Raw genomic sequence first — 21,600 nt, 5'->3', positions numbered from 1 at the left:
TGAGGAAATGATTATTTTTCTCCTTCCAATAAAGTACAGCAGAAAAGTTGTCCTAATATTAACAGTTAACTTATTAAACCTCACAATGATGTCACAATTATCCGTCTTATGTATTTATAATAGTATAACCAAATCAGAATTTTATGATATACAGTGGTACCTCGGGTTACATACGCTTCAGGTTACATATGCTTCAGATTACAGACTCTGCTAACCCAGAAATACTACCTCAGGTTAAGAACTTTGCTTCAGGATGAAAACAGAAATTGCACGCTGGCAGCGCAGCGGCAGCAGGAGGCCCCATTAGCTAAAGTGGTGCTTCAGGTTAATAACAGTTTCAGGTTAAGAACAGACCTCCAGAACGAATTAAGTTCTTAACCTGAGGTACCACTGTAACTGTAAAAACTACTCTGAAAATTTATTATTCCAAAAATGAAACCTTCATCTGCTTGTAAATATTAAGATTATACCAGCAAGAATGAGTCTTTCTGTAAAAAAATGTTTTAAATCAAGTCTTACTGACTAGTGATTTAAATTGTGATTTAAATCGATTTGATTTAAATCAAATCCACCCTTCTGCTGTCTCTCAAACAGGTGCACGCTGCACCCCAATGACTCCCTCGCCATGGAGGGGCCTCTTTCTCGGGTGAAGTCCCTGAAGAAGTCTCTCCGGCAGTCCTTCCGCAGGATCCGAAAAAGCAGGGTGTCTGGGAAGAAGAGGGTCAACACCAGCAGCCCCTCAAGCAAGGTGAGTGGACTGGGGCGCGTGCCCAGTTAGGAAAGCTGCGGGTTCGAGTTCTGGGTTAAACCCTAACAAAGGTTTAGGAAGGAAGGGAAGGAGGGAGGAAGGAAGGGAGAGGGAGGTTGAGGTTTTGGGACTGGTGTGTAGACATGGCAGCAGAAAGGGAGGGGAGCCTTTACGTTTCCCAGTTTTGGGGGAGAGATGCTTCTTGGAAGGGGGTGAACCTCAAAAGGCCCTGATTGGAGAAAGGGGAAATGGCTCCGTCTCCCGGTGAAAAGGAGCCTGGCAAAGGCAAAAAATGGAGTGCAGAATAAACAACAACAACAACAACAATAATAATTTTATTATTTATACCCCGTCCATCTGGCTGGGCTTCCCCAGCCACTCTGGGCGGCTTCCAACAAAATATTAAAATACAGTAATCTGTTAAACATTAAAAGCTTCCCTAAAGAGGGTTGCCTTCAGATGTCTTCTAAAAGTCTGGTAGTTGTTATTCTCTTCGACATCTGCTGGAAGGGCGTTCCACAGGGCAGGTGCCACTACCAAGAAAGCCCTCTGCCTGGTTCCCTATAACTTTGCTTCTCGCAGTGAAGGAACCACCAGAAGGCCCTTGGCACTGGACCTCAGTGTCCGGGCAGAACGGTGGGGGTGGAGACGCTCCTTCAGGTATACTGGACCGAGGCCATTTAGGGCTTTCAAGGTCAGCACCAACACTTTGAATTGTGCTCGGAAACGTACTGGGAACAGCTGCCAGTCAAGATAAGCAGCATTGGGCTAGATCAGGGGGAACCCTTTGGTTGTTGCTGGCCTCTGACTGACTCCCAGTGACCCCCAGCCAACAAGGCCAGTGGTCAAGGGTGAGTCAGAATCCAGCAGTCTCAAGAGGAGAACAGAATGAAAAGATAAACGGAAGATAAAAATGGGGCCATAAGTCCTAGTTGAGGATGGATGGGGAATGTAATATTGTAGAGCAGGGTGGCACGGAACTGTTTTTGAAGCATCACTCGAACTGTTTCTCATCCTGGCGATGGCTTGACATGAATCTGCCTCCTTCTCTTGCCCCCGTCAGGTGCAGGAGGCAAATGCCCAGCTGGCTGAGCAGCCCGGCCCCCACGACGTGGAGATGACCCCCGTCCAGCGGCGGATTGAACCCCGCTCGGCCGACGACTCGTTGTCGGGAGTCGTGCGCTGCCTCTACTTCGCTGATACCTTCCTCCGAGACGGTAAGGAGGAGGAAGAGGTGCAACGCGGGTGGAAAGGGACCGGAGTCCGGGATGGTTGGGACTCTACTGCCCAACAGTCCCAGACACCCATGTCTGGTGGCAAGGGATGATGGGAGTTGTAGTTTGACAGCGCCTGAAGGGCATCTAGTTGGGAAAGCCTGGCAGCATCAGGCCTGGAATTGGTCACTTGCCACGTTTAAAAGGCAATTTATTCCGCTCTCACTACATTTTGTTAACTCTTAGTTCTATATTTGAGCTTTCATGCGATGTAAAAGCCACTTCTGGAACTTACAGTGAAGCAAAGCGCAACTTTGGTGCTCATTTTCGTGTTACTTGCCTCCAGAAAAAACACAACCATTTGCAAATACAGTGGTACCTCTGGTTAAGAACTTAATTCGTCCTGGAGGTCCGTTCTTAACCTGAAACTGTTCTTAACCTGAGACACCACTTTAGCTAATTGGGCCTCCTGCTGCCGCCGTGTGATTTCTGTTCTTATCCTGAAGCAAAGTTCTTAACCCGAGGTCTGGGTTAGCGGAGTCTGTAACCTGAAGCGTCTGTAACCTGAAGTGTTTGTAACCCGACCACTGTAATATGGAAATGATCGCTAAACTTGTACTATGTTCCACTATAGTTCCACTATTATTACTATTAATAATAATTACATTTCTATACTGCCCTTCACCCAAAGATCACAGAGTGGTTTGCCATATAAAAACTCAAAAATAAGGTTCTTGGCCCTTAGAATCGTAGCACTGAGAGGGACCTGGGAGGTCATCCATCCCAGCCCTCAGCTCATTGCAGGATGCCTTCTCTCACTGCCTGTCTTCCCCCTCCCCTCTCCCCCCCAGCTACGCATCATGGGCCCACCATGTGGGCCGGCACAAACTCTGGCTCGGTGTTTGCCTACGCCCTGGAGGTCCCTTCGCAGGAGAAGTTTTCCGAGCGCTCAGTGGAGGCGGTCTTGGGCAAGGAGATCCAGCTCATGCACAGAGCGCCCGTGGTGTCGATCGCCGTCTTAGACGGCCGGGGGAACCCTCTGCCGGAACCGTACGAGGTCTCGCGGGACCTGGCCAAAGCCCCCGACATGCAGGGCAGCCATTCAGTGCTCATCGCCTCAGAAGAGCAGTTCAAGGTAATCCTGAGGGAGGGGCAGAATCTCTAGCCGTGTGAGAAAGTTATTTGGGTATCTAGTGCCCTTGGGGGCCACTGGCACCTCAATCTTACGAGGGCTGAGTCGGGGAGGTTCATGAAAAGTGTCCTCAGCAGTCCTTTTTTTTTGAGAGGGGGTGTGCTGAGTTATGAACAAGGCCTAAGGTGACCGCTCTTTCAGAGTGAAGGCAAAGCATTGCCCTCTCTCTCTCAATTGATTGCCTGCCAGCTGCTTCTGTCTCCACCTCCTCTGTGTCAGTGTTGCCCTCGTAGAGCGTGGCAGCGAAGAGGATAGGGACAAAACTGGAATCGGTTGGCTCTGCCTGTTGCTGGTTCTCTGGCGCCACCTACTGTTGGGCTCCCCGCCTTCTGCCCTACCAGTAGCAATAGGCACCAGGCTGATTCTAACAAAACCTGGGTGGGTGCCGTTGTCCTGCAAGTTTGGCAAAGGGGCTGCTATTCTGCCTTGAGCTTCTGGGAACGAGAGAGAAGATGCAGTTCTTTTGGAGAAAATAAATGAGTTTTCTGAGAACCTGCTCCCTCCTGAGCCAAGGAGGGCGGAGCTTCAGCTGGGCGGGGCTAAAGCCTTGCACGTCCTCCTTGTGCCCTCCTCCTCCCGACTCACTTCCCGCTGCCTCCCACTCCAGGTCTTCACGCTGCCCAAAGTCAGCGCCAAAACCAAGTTCAAGCTGACGGCCCACGAGGGCTGCCGGGTACGGAAAGTGGGGCTGGTGAACTTTGTCAGCGCGGCGTGCGAGGACTACGCAGAGAACTGCCTCGCCTGCCTCACCAACCTGGGGGACATCCACGTCTTCACGGTGCCCGGTCTGCGGCCGCAGGTGCACTACGACTGCATCCGGAAGGAGGACATCAGTGGAATCGCCTCGTGCGTCTTCACCAAACACGGGCAAGGTGAGCCCAGAAGGAGCAAGGAGGCAACGTGGGGCAGGAGGAAGACTTAGACCCAGAGGGAAAGAGGGGGCACCATGGGGCAGGGACACTGAGACCTGGAAGAAGCTGGGAATGATGAGGCACTATGGGGTTGAGCTAAGGTAAAGGTAAAGGGGCCCCTGACCATTAGGTCCAGTCATGGCCGACTCTGGGGTTGCGGCACTCATCTTGCTTTATTGGCCGAGGGAGCCGGCGTACAGCTTCTGGGCCATGTGGCCAGCATGACTAAGCCGCTTCTGGCGAACCAGAGCAGCGCACAGAAACGCCGTTTACCTTCCCGCCGGAGCGGTACCTATTTATCTACTTGCACTTTGACGTGCTTTCGAATTGCTGGGTTGGCAGGAGCAGGGACCGAGCAACGGGAGCTCACCCCGTCGCGGGGATTCGAACCGCTGACCTTCTGATTAGCAAGTCCTAGGCTCTGTGGTTTAACCCACAGCGCCACCTGCATCCCTCGGGGTTGAGCTAGTTAGAGCTAAAAAAAAGCAGATTGAGAACTTGCCCCTGGGGTGGGGCAAGTTAGACCAGGGGTGATCAAAGAGTTGGAGCAGGTGAAGGGGTTGAGGGCTGTTTAGGTTGAAGCAGCCTTCCAGATATTCTGGACTTCCAACTCCTATCGGCCCGAGCCAGCGCAGTTGGGAACACTCTTTTTATTTTTATCTTTTTTTCCCCCAAACATATTTATTGAAATTTTCAAAGGATTACAAAAGTATAAAAAGAAAAAAGAGAAAAAAAGAAAAAACACAAAAAGCAAAATACAAAATTAAAACAGTGATTAAAAACAATTCCACCTTCTTTCACTTAACTTTCATTTACTTATTTCCCAGACTTCCTCGCCTCTCCCTTTTTTGTATTCCAATTCAATTTGTTGATTCAGCAAATTCTTTCCCACTTTCCTTATCTTAATCTTCCATTGTCTTAATCTATTTTCATCATTGTCTTATACCATAAAAAAAGAAAAACCTTAAAATTCAAAACTTTAAACTTATTTTTACTGATTTCTCATATCCATTATATTCTTACCTAATCCTATAAACATTTATACTAAAGCCAAGCCATTTCCTTTCAAACATCCTTCTATCGTTCATAAATATATAAAACAGTCCTAATAGTCCAATAAAGAGAGTAAAACAATCCAATCTTCATCCAGCGTCCCCTCCCCCTGGTTCCGGATTTGTCAGTCCATTTTATCTCATAGAACTAGCACATTAACCTCGTAACCTTATATCCGAGGCCCTTAAGTCTCTTCCCTGTCCCTTCCACAATTTTTCTTCTGGGTCTCCTTTCCCTCGTGTGAACTCCAACTTAGTAATGTTATTGACCCTTTTCAACAAATCAGCCCTTTTCCCACAGTCCATATTGAACTCCATATAGGATTTAAAGTCATATTTCAAAGTCCTTCCAAAATTAGGAGTCCCCATATCTCCAGACCTCTCACGGCCCATTCCCAGACTCGGAAAGTCCATAAATTCCTGCTCAGGGGGGTCAACCCAACCCCTCATTTCCAGACCAATCCAAACTTTATCTTTCCAAGTCTGATTTTTTCGACAATCAATTGGTAAATCCAAAGGCTCATGTTCCTGCTGGGCCGCAACTTCCTCCATCTCTGACTCCATCTCTGGCTCCCAAAATTCCACATCCTCCTCTTCTTTCATCTGTTCTATTTCGGCAGACTCCTGGCTTGATTCCTGGATAAGCTCCATTCTTTTTCCCACTGCCTGGTCCAAATTTTCCACTGTCTGCTTGAGTTTTCCAACCAAGTCAGTCGTCAAATTCGTTTCCTCATGCAGTTCTTCCAGTAGGGCATTTGTTTTAAAGAAGACACACAATAGTACTTCTGAATACATTGTGCTTCAAGGACACCAGTCAAGTTCCCACGAGATAGTCTGCAGCAGCTGGAAATTCCCTGTAAACAGCTACAATTTCAGGTTCTCCCTCTAGGGGGTAAACTTCTATTGCAGATCCAGCCACAAAGTTACTTTTTTTTTGTTTAGTTTTGTTACTTTTGTCCAAATTTGTTGCTTTAAAATGCGAAAGGACACAGTGGAATCACAATGTTTCTCTTCATTTAACTAGCTGTCAAAACTTCTGTCACTGGTCAATGAGCTTTAAATATCAATCCTGACACCCGCTCCAGGGTTAGGACAGTGGAAGCTTACTTTACTTTAAGCTTACTTCGGCAGTTTTAGACGTTCTAAAGAAAAGCTCCCCCTTCTCCTGCTGAAAGAGGGGGGGTCTAACCTTTTAGATGATGAAGTCCAGTCTTTTGGTAGTAATTTTCAAGACTCTAGCTTACTCTGTCTTTGCTTTGTACGGTCTACAAAGAAACGGAAGGCTGACTTCCTGTTTGGACCTTTCCGTTTCAGTATCAAATTAGGTTAAAATTTAAGTCCGATTCCTCTCTACCGGCCAGTCCTTGTTTAAAATCCAATTGTTCCAATTTCATGTACTCACGGATGATGCTTTTAGATGCCGAATTTTCCCAGGAAAAAGGCAGCGCTCTCTGGTAACAGCTATGCGGCTTCGCTCCACGGAAAGAGCAGTTTGACTCTCAGCACCGCGCCGCTTCCCCCTCGTCGCTTCGGAGCCCGTTAGTGGGTTCCTTTGCGGGTTGGGGGGGCGCTAATGGTGCCCACCGAGTCCCATGTTCACAGGCTTCTCCCTCCTGTGATTTCTAAAGGGTCCCCGCTTCGCCGTGGCGGAAAAAGACCCGTTTCCCGCGGAGCTTGTCCCTCCGATTCGGAGGGAGTCCGCCATTACCGATGGCGCCACCCCGGAAGTCCCTCTTTTTATTTTTATCTTTTGGGATTTATTTGGTTTTTCAGATTGAAGTTTTACAATCACATATCCAACATACAACAATAAAACAACGATTCAAGGAATCTCCTGGACTTCCCTCCTTCCCTTCATGGGTCCTGTTGTCAATCATTTCCTCCTGCATCTTTTATGATAATCCAAATCTTTTACACCTCCACTATGCCCATTAAACTACAAGTGTTATTCCAATCCTACAAATATTTTAGCTGCTTGCAATGGTTTTTAAGATAAATTGTAAATTTCCCCCATTCCTTATTAAAATTTTGGTATTCCTGATTTCTGACTCTTCCAGTCATCTTAAGCCACTTTGGCATAATCCATCAACTTAATCTGCCATTCTTCTCTGGTAGGGGGTTTATCTTCTTTCCATCTCTGGGCCAATAACATCCACGCAGCCATGGTTGCATACATAAATAGTCCTTTCTGCTCCCTTGGGATTTCGGCACCTAAAATTCTTAAAAGAAAGGGTTGCTTTTTTTAAGAAAAGATTATTTTAAACATTTTTTCCAACTCATGTATCGTTTTCCTATCATTTCAGTTGTGAACGCTTTCATTTGAACCGTCAGATTTTTTAAAAAAGATCAGTGCGCTGCAATAAAAGCTGTCCTGTTTACCCATAAAACCAGGAGGAAAACCTACAGTCAGTGTATTATGCCATGCTAAGGAAGTGGATTCTGCTGGTGGGGCCACGTGACTCCCATCGGGAACAGAGACTGATCAGTGTTGGCTCCCCCATCTGTCTTTCCAGGCTTCTATTTGATCTCTCCGTCAGAGTTTGAGCGATTCTCCCTGAGCACCAGGAATATCACGGAGCCACTGTGTGGGCTGGACACGAGCCGTGTGCACGACTCCACCTGCCTCGGGTAAGTGCAGCTATTTAAGCAGCAACAGTGGCTTTGAAGGAAATGATTGGGGTACCACCGTGACTTCAAGTGCAGGCAAAATATTTTACGGTAGAGGGGAAAACTTGTTTAATACATAGCTGGGCTGTCTGCAAACCTGAAGGGGAAGCTTTGTGTATACAGTCAGGATGCTGTTGCTTTGCTGAACCGCAGCGGGCACAGAATTCTGCTTCCTGAGAATCTTGGATCCTTTTTAAAAAAGAGAGTCAAGTTTCTAGTGCTTAAAGTAGCAGAGGAAGATGCTTGGAAGTGTTGAGTTATAGAAGAAATCAGTTAATGCCGAAGGGGGAGAAATCACGCAAGTATGTTCAGTTTGCATATCTTGTGCAGGCTGCAGGATTTGGCATGCCTCACTGCAGAAGATTTTAATTGTCTTTGCTATCGTGATCAGATGTTTGTTGTTCCTTCGCATGCAGTAAACACAACCTTGGCTATAGACAGAGAGAGCAACGTGCGTGTTAAAACGTTGACCCTCTGTTGCAAACCAGAGGCATTGCAAAGTCTGCACGATTGACAATTGCGCAAATTGCTTTTTTAAAAAAGAAGTAATGGCCAGAGATCTGAGTCTCTTTTGCACTACTACAAACACCTGCACCTGGTATTTGCATTGAAAGTAAAATTGGTTTCTCATGCAAATAGCGCTCGGGAAGTCGAGAAGTTCGTGGGAGAAGAGATCTCGATCACAGCCATGATGAGAGCAATTGGGAACCTCAGGCTCAGGGGACAAATCCAGCCCTCCAGGCCTCTTATGTGGCCCTCAGGAATCTCCCTGGGCTCCTCCCAGTCCTCATGCCACACCCTTCACCATCTCAACCCTGCACCCTTCTTGAGTGCTTTTGTGTAGCTGGAATGTGCCCTTAAAACATCACAATGCCTCTTGCATTATGGGATGCGGGTGGTACTGTGGTCTAACCACTGAACCTCTTGGGCTTGCCGATCAGAAGGTCAGCGGTTTGAATCCCCGCGACGGGGTGAGCTCCCGTTGCTCGGTCCCAGCTCCTGTCAACCTAGCAGTTCGAAAGCACGCCAGTGCAAGTAGATAAATAGGTACCGCTGTGGCGGGAAGGTAAACGGTGTTTCCATGCGTTCTGGTTTCCGTCACGGTGTCCCATTGCACCAGAAGCGGTTTAGTCATCCTGGTCACATTACCTGGAAAGCTGTGTGGGGACATACGCTGGCTCCCTCAGCCTGAAAGCGAGATGAGCGCTGCAACCCCATAGTCGCCTTTAACTGGACTTAACAGTCCATGGGTCCTTTACCTTTTGCCTTTACCTAATGCCTCTTGCTTTCCTGAATGGAGGCCGAAGAGTCTTAATTTTTGTTTGGGGTGGAATGTACCGCATTGAACGGAGGGAAGGAATCACCTCTGTTGCTCCACCCACTTTGCTTTTGGCCCCACCCACTTCCCCCTCTATCCCTGCCCACCAGGGGAATGTGGCCCCCGAAATGTTGCTGAAGAAAGGATGCGGTCCCTGGGACGAAAACTCTTCCTGTCTCCCAGTTTAAAGCCTGCCTTTCCTCCCTTCATACCACAGTTACTTTTCGCTTGAGGGATCCTCACCATTGCTATTTTGATTTTAAACCGTGCTATTAACTAATTGTCTGAACAATGTCATGTCCAGCCTGGTAACAATAAAGGCTCCTCCCTTGTCCTTTCAGGAACAACTTCACAGCAACGCCGAAACTGAACCAGGCCAACGGGACTCACGTCCTCCAAGGATCAGAGGCCAGCCATTCCCTTGCCAGCAGCGACCGTAAGGGAATGGCCCGATTTCCTAATCAATATCAGGGAATAGTGAACAAAATGGCTTCTTCTGATTTTGCCACCACTGCTGCAGTTCTGATGTAACCTTTCCCAATAGCTTGAGGGGAAAGTTAAACCTCTCGGTTTCAAAACTGCTTTATCCTCACCAGTCTTTTTCCACTGAAAAATGTGAATTCCACTCTTTGAGAAAATTGCAAGTTTTTGTAAGAAGTTTCATTTCTCTAGGGTTATGCCTGCACCATACATGCAGAGCGCTATGGCAGTGCTTTGAACAGCTATGACGTCCCCTGAGGAATTGTGGGAAATGTAGCTTATTAAGGGTGCTGAGAGTTGTTTTCCTCACAGAACTACAATTCCCATCATTCTAAGATGATACTGACTGTTAAGTTGCTGCTGCTGCTTCCTAGAGAATATTTCTGTGCTCTCCGCTCTCCAACTGTCAACTGCTGGGACTCACAAGTGGAGAGACCACTGTGGTGCTCAGGTTTTGTTTGGGGCAACTGTGCCCCTGAAGGACCGGGTGCGCAGCCTGGGAGTAATTTTGGACTCACAGCTGTCCATGGAGGTGCAGGTTAAATCCGTGTCCAGGGCAGCTGTCTACCAGCTCCATCTGGTATGCAGGCTGAGACCCTATCTGCCTGCGGACTGCCTCGCCAGAGTGGTTATCTCCCGCTTGGACTACTGCAATGCGCTCTATGTGGGGCTACCTTTGAAGGTGACCCGGAAACTACAACTAATCCAGAACGCAGCAGCCAGACTGGTGACTGGGAGCGGCCGCGAAGAGCATATAACACCGGTCTTGAAAGACCTACATTGGCTCCCAGTACATTTCCGAGCACAATTCAAAGTGTTGGTGCTGACCTTGAAAGCCCTAAACGGCCTCGGTCCAGTATACCTGAAGGAGCGTCTCCACTTACATTGTTCAGCCTGGACACTGAGGTCCAGCTCCAAGGACCTTCTGGCGGTTCCCTCACTGTGAGAAGTAAAGCTACAGGGAACCAGGCAGAGGGCCTTCTGGGTGCTGGCACCTGCCCTATGGAATGCCCTCCCACCAGATGTCAAGGAGATAAAACTATCTGAGTTTTAGAAGACATCTGAAGGCAGCCCTGTTTAGGGAAGTTTTTAATGTTTGATATTTTATCGTGTTTTTAATATTCTGTTGGGAGCTGCCCAGAGTGGCTGGGGAAACCCAGCCAGATGGGCAGGGTATAAAAAATAAATTGTTGTTGTTGTTTGTGAGTTTCTGCTAATGGCTGTATGGTGAGGACAGAAGGCTGGAGGAGATGGATGGGCCTTTATTCTGATCTATTAGCGCTCCTCTAAGGTTCTTCCCCCTTTCTCCAACCCTCAGGGTCTCCGGATGAACACCAAGCTTCTTTCTCTCCAACGCCAGTGGATTCACCCAATAACAGCATCGACACCCCACTGGATACCACCGGAGACATCACCGCTGAGGAAGTGAAGGATTACTTAGCGTAAGTCTCCACCCTCATCTTAGATCTATCTCTATCTAGCCATTCCATCAGACTGCCTCTGTGGGAGGGAGAGAATCAATCACAGAATAGTAGAGTTGGAAGGGGCACCGAGGGTCATCTAGTCCAACCCCCTGCCATGCAGGAAACTTTTTGCCCAACGTGGGGCTCGAACCCAGAAGCCTCAAATTAAGAGTCTCATTCTCTACTGACTGAGCTATCCCAGGCTCACTCCCAACAGCTTATCCAAAAGCCCAGCCCCTGAACTGTGCCAGCTTGTCAAAAGAGGAACAACTGTTTAGAAATTGGTGCCTGGGTTTTGGTTTTTCCTCTTCCATCCCTGTCCCTTTCCCCTTGTGTGTCGTGGGTTTTTTCAGATTGTAAGCCACTTTGTTTTGATTGTATGTAAGCTGCCCTGGGGGACTTTTTGGCTGAAAAGCGGTGTACAAATGTTCTAAAATATATGTATCTGTTTATGTATCTATATCCAAACTACATGGCATGATGATGGGAAGACCTGATAACTTCGCCTTAAAATCTGTGAAATGGGCAAGGAGTAAACCTAAACAAACCATTCCAGTGATTGTTACTTAGTTTAAAATGCCTTTTTTCTATTTAAAAAAATGTTACGGTCGATAATGCTTGGTTCCCCTGATTTGGATACTGAAAGGAAAATCTCCCTGTTCAGTGGCAGTATATCCCCAAATGCTAGGGACAAAACGATAACCATCTCGGCCATGCCCTGGGTTCTGTGAGGCAAAAGTGCAGACTGAAAACATTTTAAATAAATAATGTTAAAATCCTGATCTCTCGCAGGCCATCGGAGGAAGCAGAGAGAAATCTGAGGAACATAAATGAGGACGAGGCTCGTTCCCCAGGGATCTTGATCAAATGAGGTACGTCCTGTGAAGAGGAAAGAGTCAGGTGTCTAGGCCTCAGGTCTTGCCTACATAATTTTTAAGCCTATTTTTATTTTCCGAGGATAAGGTTAAGGGGTCTGAGCAGAATGGGGTTCTGGTTTAGACTTAGCATAGGTAAGCATAGCATAGTATAGGGCTTAGCATAGGTCAGCGGCAAGAAACCACATTAGACCTGCAAGTCCCCTGGATTTGACCCGGGAGTCCATTTTGGGTGAAACACCTTCGCCATTCCCACACCTGACACCAGCTGTAGTGGCAAAGGCAGGTTCTTCCTTTGCAGCTGCAACGGGAATCTTTGCTGCCCTTAAAACGAAAGAAGTGCCATGGTCAGATCACTTCCTGGTGCAACTGGACTTCTCTGCGACCCATCCCCTCTGCAGGGAGGTGGGACCAATTCGGATGGTCCGCCCCCGCCACTTAATGGATCCAAATGGTTTCCAGAGAGTGGTAGGGGATGCTTTATCCCATGTTGATGGCCTTTCAGCTGATTCCCTGGTGGCCCGCTGGAATGCGGAGTTAACCAGGGCTATTGACTGTTTGGCTCCGAAGCGCCCTCTCCGATTGCATGGAGCCCGGACAGCCCCGTGGTTTTCCACGGATCTGAGGGCAATGAAACAATCGTTGAGACGGCTAGAGCGCCGGTGGCGGATAACTCATTCCGAATCTGACCGGACACAGGTTAGAGCTCAACGTCGAGCCTACCAAGTGGCGATAGCGACGGCGAAGAAGAATTTCTTCACCGCCTCTATTGCATCTGCAGAAAACAGCAGCAGGAGACTTTTTCAGGTGGTTCACAATTTAGCGGAACCACCTGCAACATCGGGGCCCAGTATGGGCCACATGTTCTCCTGCAATGATTTTGCAAAGTTTTTTGCAGATAAAATCGCTCAGATTCGGGAAGAAGTAGACTCCACCGTGGGAGCAGGGCCGGGGCGGGAGAGTGCTAGAGTTCTGTCTAGTCAAGTTGAGTGGGATCAATTCCAATCTGTTACCTCCGAGGATGTGGACAGGCTGCTTGGACGAGTGAGACCAACCACCTGTCTCCTGGATCCTTGCCCATCCTGGCTTATAAAAGCTAGCCGGGAAGGACTGGGCGATGGGCTTCGTGGGGTGGTGAATGCTTCCCTCCGTGAGGGAGCCTTCCCAGACCCGCTGAAAGAGGCGGTTATTAAACCGCTTCTTAAAAAACCATCTTTAGATGCGGCCACGATGGCCAACTATCGCCCAGTCTCAAATCTTCCATTCTTGGGCAAGGTGATTGAGCGAGCGGTTGCCGAACAACTCCAGGCACGCCTGGAAGAAGCGGACCATTTGGATCCCTTCCAGTCGGGATTCAGGCCTCATCATGGGACTGAAACTGCCTTGGTCGCACTGGTTGATGATCTCCGGCGGGCTAGAGACAAAGGTGAGAGCTGTTTCTTAGTTCTGCTGGATCTCTCAGCGGCGTTTGATACCATCGACCATAACATCCTTCTGGACCGTCTTGAGGGGCTGGGAGCTGGGGGCACTGTCATACAGTGGTTCCGCTCCTTCCTCCTGGGCCGTGTTCAGAAAGTGGTGGTGGGGGATGAGTGTTCAGACCCCTGGGCTCTCACTTGTGGGGTGCCTCAGGGTTCTGTCCTCTCCCCCATGCTTTTCAACATTTACATGCAGCCGCTGGGAGAGATCATCAGGAGGTTTGGGCTGGGTGTTCATCAGTATGCGGATGATACCCAGCTCTACCTCTCTTTTAAATCAGAACCAGTGAGGGCGGTGAAGGTCCTGTGTGAGTGTCTGGAGGCGGTTGGAGGATGGATGGCGGCTAACAGATTGAGGTTGAATCCTGACAAGACAGAAGTACTGTTTTTGGGGGACAGGAGGCGGGCAGGTGTGGAGGATTCCCTGGTCCTGAATGGGGTAACTGTGCCCCTGAAGGACCAGGTGCGCAGCCTGGGAGTCATTTTGGACTCACAGCTGTCCATGGAGGCACAGGTCAAATCTGTGTCCAGGGCAGCTGTTTACCAGCTCCATCTGGTACGTAGGCTGAGACCCTATCTGCCTGCGGACTGTCTCGCCAGAGACAGCGGGATTCTCCCGCTTGGATTACTGCAATGCGCTCTACGTGGGGCTACCTTTGAAGGTGACTCGGAAACTACAACTAATCCAGAATGCGGCAGCTAGACTGGTGACTGGGGGCGGCTGCCGAGACCATATAACACCGGTCTTGAAAGACCTACATTGGCTCCCAGTACGTTTCCGAGCACAATTCAAAGTGTTGGTGCTGACCTTTAAAGCCCTAAACGGCCTCGGTCCAGTATACCTGAAGGAGCGTCTCCACCCCCATCATTCTGCCCGGACGCTGAGGTCTAGCGCCGAGGGCCTTCTGGCGGTTCCCTCATTGCGAGAAGCAAAGCTACAGGGAACCAGGCAGAGGGCCTTCTCGGTAGTGGCGCCCGCCCTGTGGAATGCCCTTCCAGCAGATGTCAAAGAGATAAACAACTACCTGACATTCAGAAGACATCTTAAGGCAGCCCTGTTCAGGGAAGTTTTTAACGTGTGATATTTTACTGTATTTTTGGTTTTTATGGAAGCCGCCCAGAGTGGCTGGGGAGGCCCAGCCAGATGGGCGGGGTATAAATAATAAATTATTATTATTATTATTATTAATGGGAAACGCCTGACGTCACGTGACACATCCCTGAAGTCATATGGCAGTCAGGTGACTGACTGCCATATGACTTAATGGTGTGCCTGCCTGCATGTAACCCTCTTTCGGTTAACAGCAGCAGAGCAAATTTTGCAACGCCATTTTGACTTAAACCTAATGCAGGTTTGGATAGGGTTGCCATATTTCAAACAGTGAAAAGCGTTTTTTGGCAACATTGTTGAGATTTTTTTAGTTTTGCCCAAAATGGTTGAGCTTCTTTTCTGCCAAAAAATGCCCTTTTCTGCCATACATCCGGATTTTCCCAGACAAAAATCTGGGAAATTCCAGATGTATGGCAACTCTAGGTTTGGATAACATTTTGATCCTACTGATTCAGTTTCTCATTAATTTTATTGCCATTGCAATGTTTTGGGTTTTATTAGGGCAACTTGAAAACTAGGCAGAGAGTGTAGGCTTTTCAAAATAAGGAAACTGAAGTTTTGTAAGTGGATGTGTCTAGTTGCAGAATATCCAGCTCATAATTCTGTGTTCCTTCTGCAGATACTACACAAGGTCCCATTGGCCTGTTTTGGCGCTCGACACCCCCCAGGGACAAAAGACTTTTGACTGTGTGGTAACAGACTGTTGGTCTTTCCGATTCCTCTCCTTCCAGAGACCCTGTTCTGCATTTTCTTCCTTTTTCTTAATTACAAAGAGTCATGACGTTTTTCTACCGCACGGCCTGGAAGTGGACTCATGAGGAAGATTTCTTCGTGCTGGGGGTCTCCCCATCACCTCTTCCTCGGTACCTCTCCCAAGTTTGCAATCACCAACTTCTTCTTTTTTAAAAAAAAATGAAGAAAAGGAAAATGTGCCAATCTCTTCGACAGGACCAAGTTGTCTCTTCTGTTGCACAAAAAACACACACTAAAACTCTTAAAACCTTTTTCTAATAAAGCAAAAACGAGACACAATGTGGGCGCATGGGAGGGGCCTGCCTGTGGCGTCAGGATCCCACCGAGACTGAACCAGCCTCTCTCTTTGGCCGAGGTATCAGCATCAAACTTTGCACGAAAAAGAAGCCTCTTTAGATATATACAGACACACTTGACGGATGGTTTTGTTTCTGCTTCCTGGTACACCTTTCTTGAAACCTCTTGGGATCGAGTGGCTGAATTGCTCTGTTTACATACTTCCAGATTCTCCTTTCCTCCTTTTTTCTGAGAGCTTTCCCACCCCACCCCACCCTACTTCTGGCAACTTCTTGCATCAGCCGGCTGGGGAAAACAGGCCTTGATCTTATGGCAAAATGCCTCCCACTTCTGTGGTGCTAGTGGGGAACTCTTTGGAGAAGAGCCCAACCTGAAGAAATTCTTTTGTAATACTGGCGGAAAGTTGTTATTTTGTTCTTGGCTTGCAGAGAACATTTTGTCTAGCTGGGCAGAAGGGTTTTCTTTCCGCGGTGCAGCTGTACAAATTGGGTGCGCAAGAGGCAGGTTTTCGGGAAACGGATCTACGAGGAAACCCACCTGCAGCTGCACATCTTCCCTCCATGTGGTTGAAGTTCTAACCAGCCGCTCAAGAGAGCTCTTGTTACCTCTGCATGGCTGCAAGCTTCGCACTGAATAAGAAAACGTCCGAGTGAATTTCCTGCGTCTCCTGTTTGATGGCGTCCCCTGATCCTCCTTTTCTAGGAACTGTGCATTTTTTTAGGATGGGGGGAAGGAGGAGAGGTGCATGAGGGGACACTAGAAATATGGAACTCATAAAGTACAAGTGTTTGCATCTCGCACTGCTGTGCTCTGTAGGAGCTCCGGCATTTGCTTTCTCAGCCTTATCTGAAAGGATGGCCTTCAAGGTGTTGTGAAACGACATCTCCCATCACCCCTGACCCTTGGCCTTGCTGGCTGCTGGGAGCTAAGAGTCAAGCAATATTTGGAGGGTCACAGGTTCACACAAACCCCGACCCTAGGAGCATTGGGTCCAGTAATTACGACAAGTTGGCAACTTCCTTCCTGAAATTTTGGCTTGCTAATTTTGACACCTTCTGTTTGATGCCAGCCCTGTGACCCACCTACAGAGCAACAAGGTGGCAAAAATCAGATTACATGCCTTTTATTTCTTGCCAAGTGATCTTCAGGTGGGTTTAGGAAGCAGGCTAGTATGCCATGAGACTTTGGCGACAGGTTCAAAAGTGTACTGCTATTCACACGTGGCCCTTTTGTGACACCTTTATTACATTTTATTTCTGCTGGTTGGTTGGCGAGAGTTATGATCGTGCACTGGTGTTTGAAGCCAGTGAGTTTAACACAAGCAGCTAGATCTGTTTTTTCTTCTTTTTTTTTGCCTAGTGTGTTATTATTTACTCCTTGTCTCCTCCTTTTGCCGCCTCTTAAGATCTCCCCCCTTAACAGAGAGAGGGGAATCTGTGCCTTCCAGATGTCCAGCCAGCATGGTCAGGGATGATGGGAGTTGTGGTCCATCGACATCCGGAGAGCCCAAGCATCTTCGGTGCATCTGTCGGGCAGAGAGGCTGCGACGCCTTGCTTCCCCCATCTGATTCTGTCCCTCTTGTCACATTTTCATTTATTTATGAATCCTGAACTCGAAAGGGCTCCAAGTCACCAGCTCCAGGCCACCCTCTGAAAACAGCTGCCGAATCCTGTTTTGCTATTAAAAGGCAGCCTTTCTTTTCCAGCCAAGCAGTGGGATGTTAGAAATCTGTAGGACCTTATTTGTGTCAAAAGGTGGGACTCTCTTCCCAGCTCCTGGATTTTTGTAATCCGCTTGAGGTTTTTTGGAGAATGGATTTGGAGATGGTGTGCAATGACTGCGGCAGGTCGTGCTCTCTGTGTTTGGGTGAGGCACCTAAATCATCCAGCTGCATCTTGCAAGGGGCTACGCCTGGACTTACCCATCTTCCTTTGCCTGTGGAAAGCCATGTGCTTCTCACAGGTGGGCAGTGTGTCAGGCAGCCTTTAATACAGGGGTGGGGAACCAGCATCCCTTGAGATGATGTTGCACTCCAATTCCCATCATTCAGCATGGCCCTTGCTCGAGAATGATGGGCGTTGCAGCCCAGCAAACACTTGGAAGGCCCAGAGTTTCCTCCTCTACCTCTGCTTTAATAAGCAGTCATCTCTTACCTGTGTTTCTTTGGCATTACCTCCTGCTGGCAGAAGCTCTGGCCTTTGCAGCCTGTCTTGTGGCCAAGGTAACCTTTGCAGCGACGAAGCGCTGAGTTCAGGTCTTGGCTTGTTTTGTTTCTTTCTTCTTTCGCTGAGGTCTTACAGTATGAGTTGTTTCCTCGTTTTTTGTTCCCACCGCTGACATTTTAGTGCCAAGAAAAGTTTGGCAAGTGGGAGAGAAGGGGAGCCAGCCATTATATATATTTGTAAAATTGGGTCTTGGACAGGTACAGACGCTGGCTCAGGCCTGGAAGATGGAGCAGCTTTCTCCAACTGGGGCTGCTGGGAGTTGGTAGTCCAGAATATCTGGAAGGTACCAAGTTGGCGAAAGCTGGTATTAAGTCTTAAAATAGTGCGGGCTCTGCCTTAGATTGTGGCTGTCTGTTCCATGCGTGGGATCATTTCCTCGCTGCTTAATGCCCAGACGTTGCCTCCTGATAATGACGTTACACGAAACTCTTTGTCAGACTTTTTTGTTTTGTTTTTTGGTACGGTTTGATTCCTCGCCCCCTCCCCCCAAAACCCAGACGTGCATGTGAGAGTGTGTGATTTTGCAAGGGTGCGCATGTTTGTGAGCGGATGACAGAGCGGAGTTCTATAGTGGAAACGTGCCATTGTGTGTCTTAATTTTTTTTTATTTTGGCAGACTTAATTGTGGAAGGGAGTTTGGAGGGGGGTTAGTTTCCTTGGTAGAATGTACCCTCTCTGTTGGGACCTTCTTTGTTTTGCTCAGATGACAGATTTAGCATTGTTTAGTTATTAATACAGGTTTTTAATAATGGAAAAAAATAAAGCATTTAATAGTATCTTAAGCTTATGTGTGGCTTGTTGTTCCAGGTTCCCTGTTAATTGTGGGTTCATGATGACTTTGTGCCCGTGGTGGTATTGGAGGAAGCTAAATGTGATCAATACTGATTTGTGTCTGCAAAGCATTCACAATATACAGCTTGGTTTCCAGTCCGTTCATAACCTGTCGGTCCCTGCAGAAAATCCTGCAGCTGCTTATGCCAAAAACATTCTGTTTTATTTTTTTGGTCTCATGTTTTGTTGTGCTAGGGTGCCCTTCCAGATGGGAGTGATGCAATAGCAATGGGAAAACATCACATAACAGCTAAACGAGTGGAATGTGCAGACAGCCATGTTCAAACGCACCCTGAATCATGATGTCAGGCCACTGATAGGTGGGATCCAGTTCCCCAGCCCCATTTCAGAGGATAGTTGCTGCCATCCGAGGTCACAAACGTGGCCAGAGTGTACCTCTGGGTTTCTCTTTGCCTGATGGCCTCCTGATAACTTTTGAACTCCCATCGGTCCCAGGTAAGCCTGGGCAATATCTGCTTTCCAACATTGTGATGTATCAGCAGCCAAACTTCGTGATTATACGGACATGTCGTGATGTTGAAAAGCGGAAGGAGGAACAAGCAGTGTCAGCCCCACGAAGGACCGGGGTGAAACCGCCGCTGCCAGTCCCAGTACAGGGAGGAAGGCGGCAGTGGGAACTCCCTGCCTTCTGAAGGGGGCAGACAAGGGTGGCTTTGAAATGGTGGAAGTCGTCTCATGTCCTGCTTAGGTTAGAGGCTGTTTGCAGCACCCACTGAAGAGCCAAGCAGATTAAGGACCCACCTTATAATATGGAGATTAGCATGGACATGACCTAGAACAGGCCAAATCCTTTTGGGGGTGGGATGAAGCTTTTACAGCTGAAACGGTTCTCCCTTTCTGACACAGAAAATTCAGTGTAAAGGGGGCAACACTTAAAAATGTTACTATGCTGGAAGGCAGTTGTCAGTAAGCAATATTAGGAGAGACCAGGCCAGTCACCAAAGCATGAATGTAAAATTATCCACAATTTCCTCCTTCCATACAGGAATTTTGCAAGATACTAACCTTTAAAAGGACAACTGCAGCGATTGCATGGTAGGTTTTTATAGATAAAAGGTATGCCTGCCTTTTCCTCAAAATGCACAAGTCACCATACATTTCAAAGGAGACATTTTTTGCACCCATGAGGCCTAGCAGCAGATAACAACTTTTAAAAGCAATAAACTTGATTTTATTTTATCTGATTTTTAAAATGGACTTCTCCGTCACGGTTTTTCCTGAAGTCTTTTAAGTGCACTGCAAACTCTTTTGCCCAAGTTGAAGGCGCCAGTCGTCTCGCTCCTCTGCCCAGCCTCACACAACTTGCTTCTAAAAGAGACAGGCCATCCATTTGCAGGAGAGAGGTTGCTGTTACAGACTTCAAACTGGGTCCAGGCTGCAGTGCTCTCAAAGAGCAGAATAAGAAGTCGCAGCTCACGTGCGTTCTGTTAAATATACTATATAAAAAAGATCTCTGTGCAAGTGGGAAAAACAACATAGTGATGCTGTAGATGTGGGAAGAGTCCCAGCGGCAATGTTTTCGCAAGAGTGGGTCCAGGCAGCACCTATTTCACTGCCCCAAGGTAGTGAGGAGAGAGAAAAATTGAGGTGAAAAGTGGGGGGGGGGGGGGGGAGCTTAATAGGTTGGTGCTGTTTCTTTAAAAGGGGAGGGGCAAATTCTAGCTCCTCCTCTAGTAACATTTTGTCCAATCAGCTGGTCTTAAAAAAAAACACCAGGATACAGCTGTACCGCCCCTACTTGAGCACTGAGGTCCAGCAGGTGCCATAGAGTCCCATGGAGAGGCCACTGCCATCAGCGAGCGGCTTAGGCCGGAGGCTTCCGGAAAACGCTCCAGGCATGGAAGCAGCGGGTGAAGGCAGGCGGTTCGTTGCCTTTCCGAACCAGGCGCAGTTTCCGCGGGTGAGCTGTGTCCTTCGAGCGCATGTGCTGGATGTATACCTGCAGAGAAAACGGAGGGAAGTTCAGAGGCAGGAGACAACAAAATGCTGGTTCCCTACACCACACATATAAAAGGGTTGGATTAGGCCACCAAGGGCTTGCCAGCCCCAATACTCCCTCTGCTGAGCCTGTCCAGCTATCTTCAAGTTTAAAATTTAAATTTAATTATTTTCATTTATTTTAAGCATTGCTGCTCGGCCAAAAATGCTCCCAGGAGCAGCTTAATGTACAGTCTAAACAAGACAGTTCCTAAAAGCCAATCTTTTTATTAAAAAAACCCAAAACATTAAAAACACATCACGCAAGGACAAGGGAAAGGGAGGGAAGAGGAAAAAATGGTTGCATTTCCACGTCGACCTTCTTCCCCAAGGGAGTCCGGGACCGAAAACAATACAAATCAAAAGTAAATTAAAACACGTTAATGACCTAAACACTTGTGATATAGGGTAAATGCTGTCGTGTTCAGGCCCTGCTTTGCCATTGGCCTGATCCAGCTCTTAGACAGCTCTTGCCTGTCTCTTAGGCTTGGCATTCTCCTATCGGCTGGGTACAGGCGAGGCACAGGCCTCACCCTGGTTTTGTGGGAGGGGGAAAGAGGTTGGGGAAAGAGAAAGGGGATTGGGTGGTTGAAAAAGGAGGAAGGGGCAGAATGAAAGGGGCTGCCCTGCTCTCTTCTGGCTCTGGCACCAACCCACGGCCAGCATGTGGCCCCTGCTGGCCGATTCCAAACAGAAATGCGGCCCTCGACTGAAAAACAGTCCCCTGAAAATAGCCAAAAAAGGAGGGTGCTGCGGTCCCTGCCCCAAACCACGACACAACCCCCATGAGTCACTGGATCACGCTCCATAAGCAGAGCGATCTCAACAATGAGCCAGTTTTAGGATTCGTGGGAAACAGCAATTATCCCTGCCTGGATAGCTCCGACAGTTAGAGCCCGGTGCTTATAAAAGGTTGCAGGTTTGATCCCCGTGTGGGGCGGCTGCCTATCCCTGCACTGCAGGAGACCCCTGCCAACTATACAGTG

At 48.1% G+C, this 21,600-nt stretch overlaps 2 protein-coding genes across 7 annotated transcripts in view; one reads left to right on the top strand and one right to left on the bottom strand.

Annotated features, from left to right (window-relative positions):
* The window catches only part of LLGL1 (LLGL scribble cell polarity complex component 1), an 84,176-nt gene extending 65,615 nt beyond the window's left edge, over window positions 1-18,561 (top strand). For 5 of the 6 annotated variants that reach the window (XM_053364177.1, XM_053364176.1, XM_053364175.1 and 2 more), the window contains 9 exons: window positions 595-748; window positions 1,812-1,965; window positions 2,814-3,097; window positions 3,762-4,026; window positions 7,631-7,745; window positions 9,444-9,538; window positions 10,901-11,024; window positions 11,838-11,924; window positions 15,136-18,561. In XM_053364177.1, the coding sequence (XP_053220152.1) occupies window positions 595-748; window positions 1,812-1,965; window positions 2,814-3,097; window positions 3,762-4,026; window positions 7,631-7,745; window positions 9,444-9,538; window positions 10,901-11,024; window positions 11,838-11,916 (1,270 nt within the window). In that variant the 3' untranslated portion in view covers window positions 11,917-11,924; window positions 15,136-18,561. Of the gene's footprint in view, window positions 1-594; window positions 749-1,811; window positions 1,966-2,813; window positions 3,098-3,761; window positions 4,027-7,630; window positions 7,746-9,443; window positions 9,539-10,900; window positions 11,025-11,837; window positions 11,925-15,128 lie in introns of all 6 variants that reach the window. The other variant, XM_053364174.1, reaches the window with a different exon arrangement.
* The window catches only part of FLII (FLII actin remodeling protein), a 53,475-nt gene continuing 48,778 nt past the window's right edge, over window positions 16,904-21,600 (bottom strand). The window contains exon 30 of the mRNA XM_053364172.1: window positions 16,904-20,576. Coding sequence (XP_053220147.1) covers window positions 20,442-20,576 — 135 coding nt within the window. The 3' untranslated portion in view covers window positions 16,904-20,441. The remainder of the gene's footprint in view (window positions 20,577-21,600) is intronic.

Source organism: Podarcis raffonei, chromosome 14 (genome assembly GCF_027172205.1).
Source record: "Podarcis raffonei isolate rPodRaf1 chromosome 14, rPodRaf1.pri, whole genome shotgun sequence".
NCBI lineage: Eukaryota > Metazoa > Chordata > Lepidosauria > Squamata > Lacertidae > Podarcis > Podarcis raffonei.
This window is presented reverse-complemented; position numbering and strand designations above follow the sequence as displayed.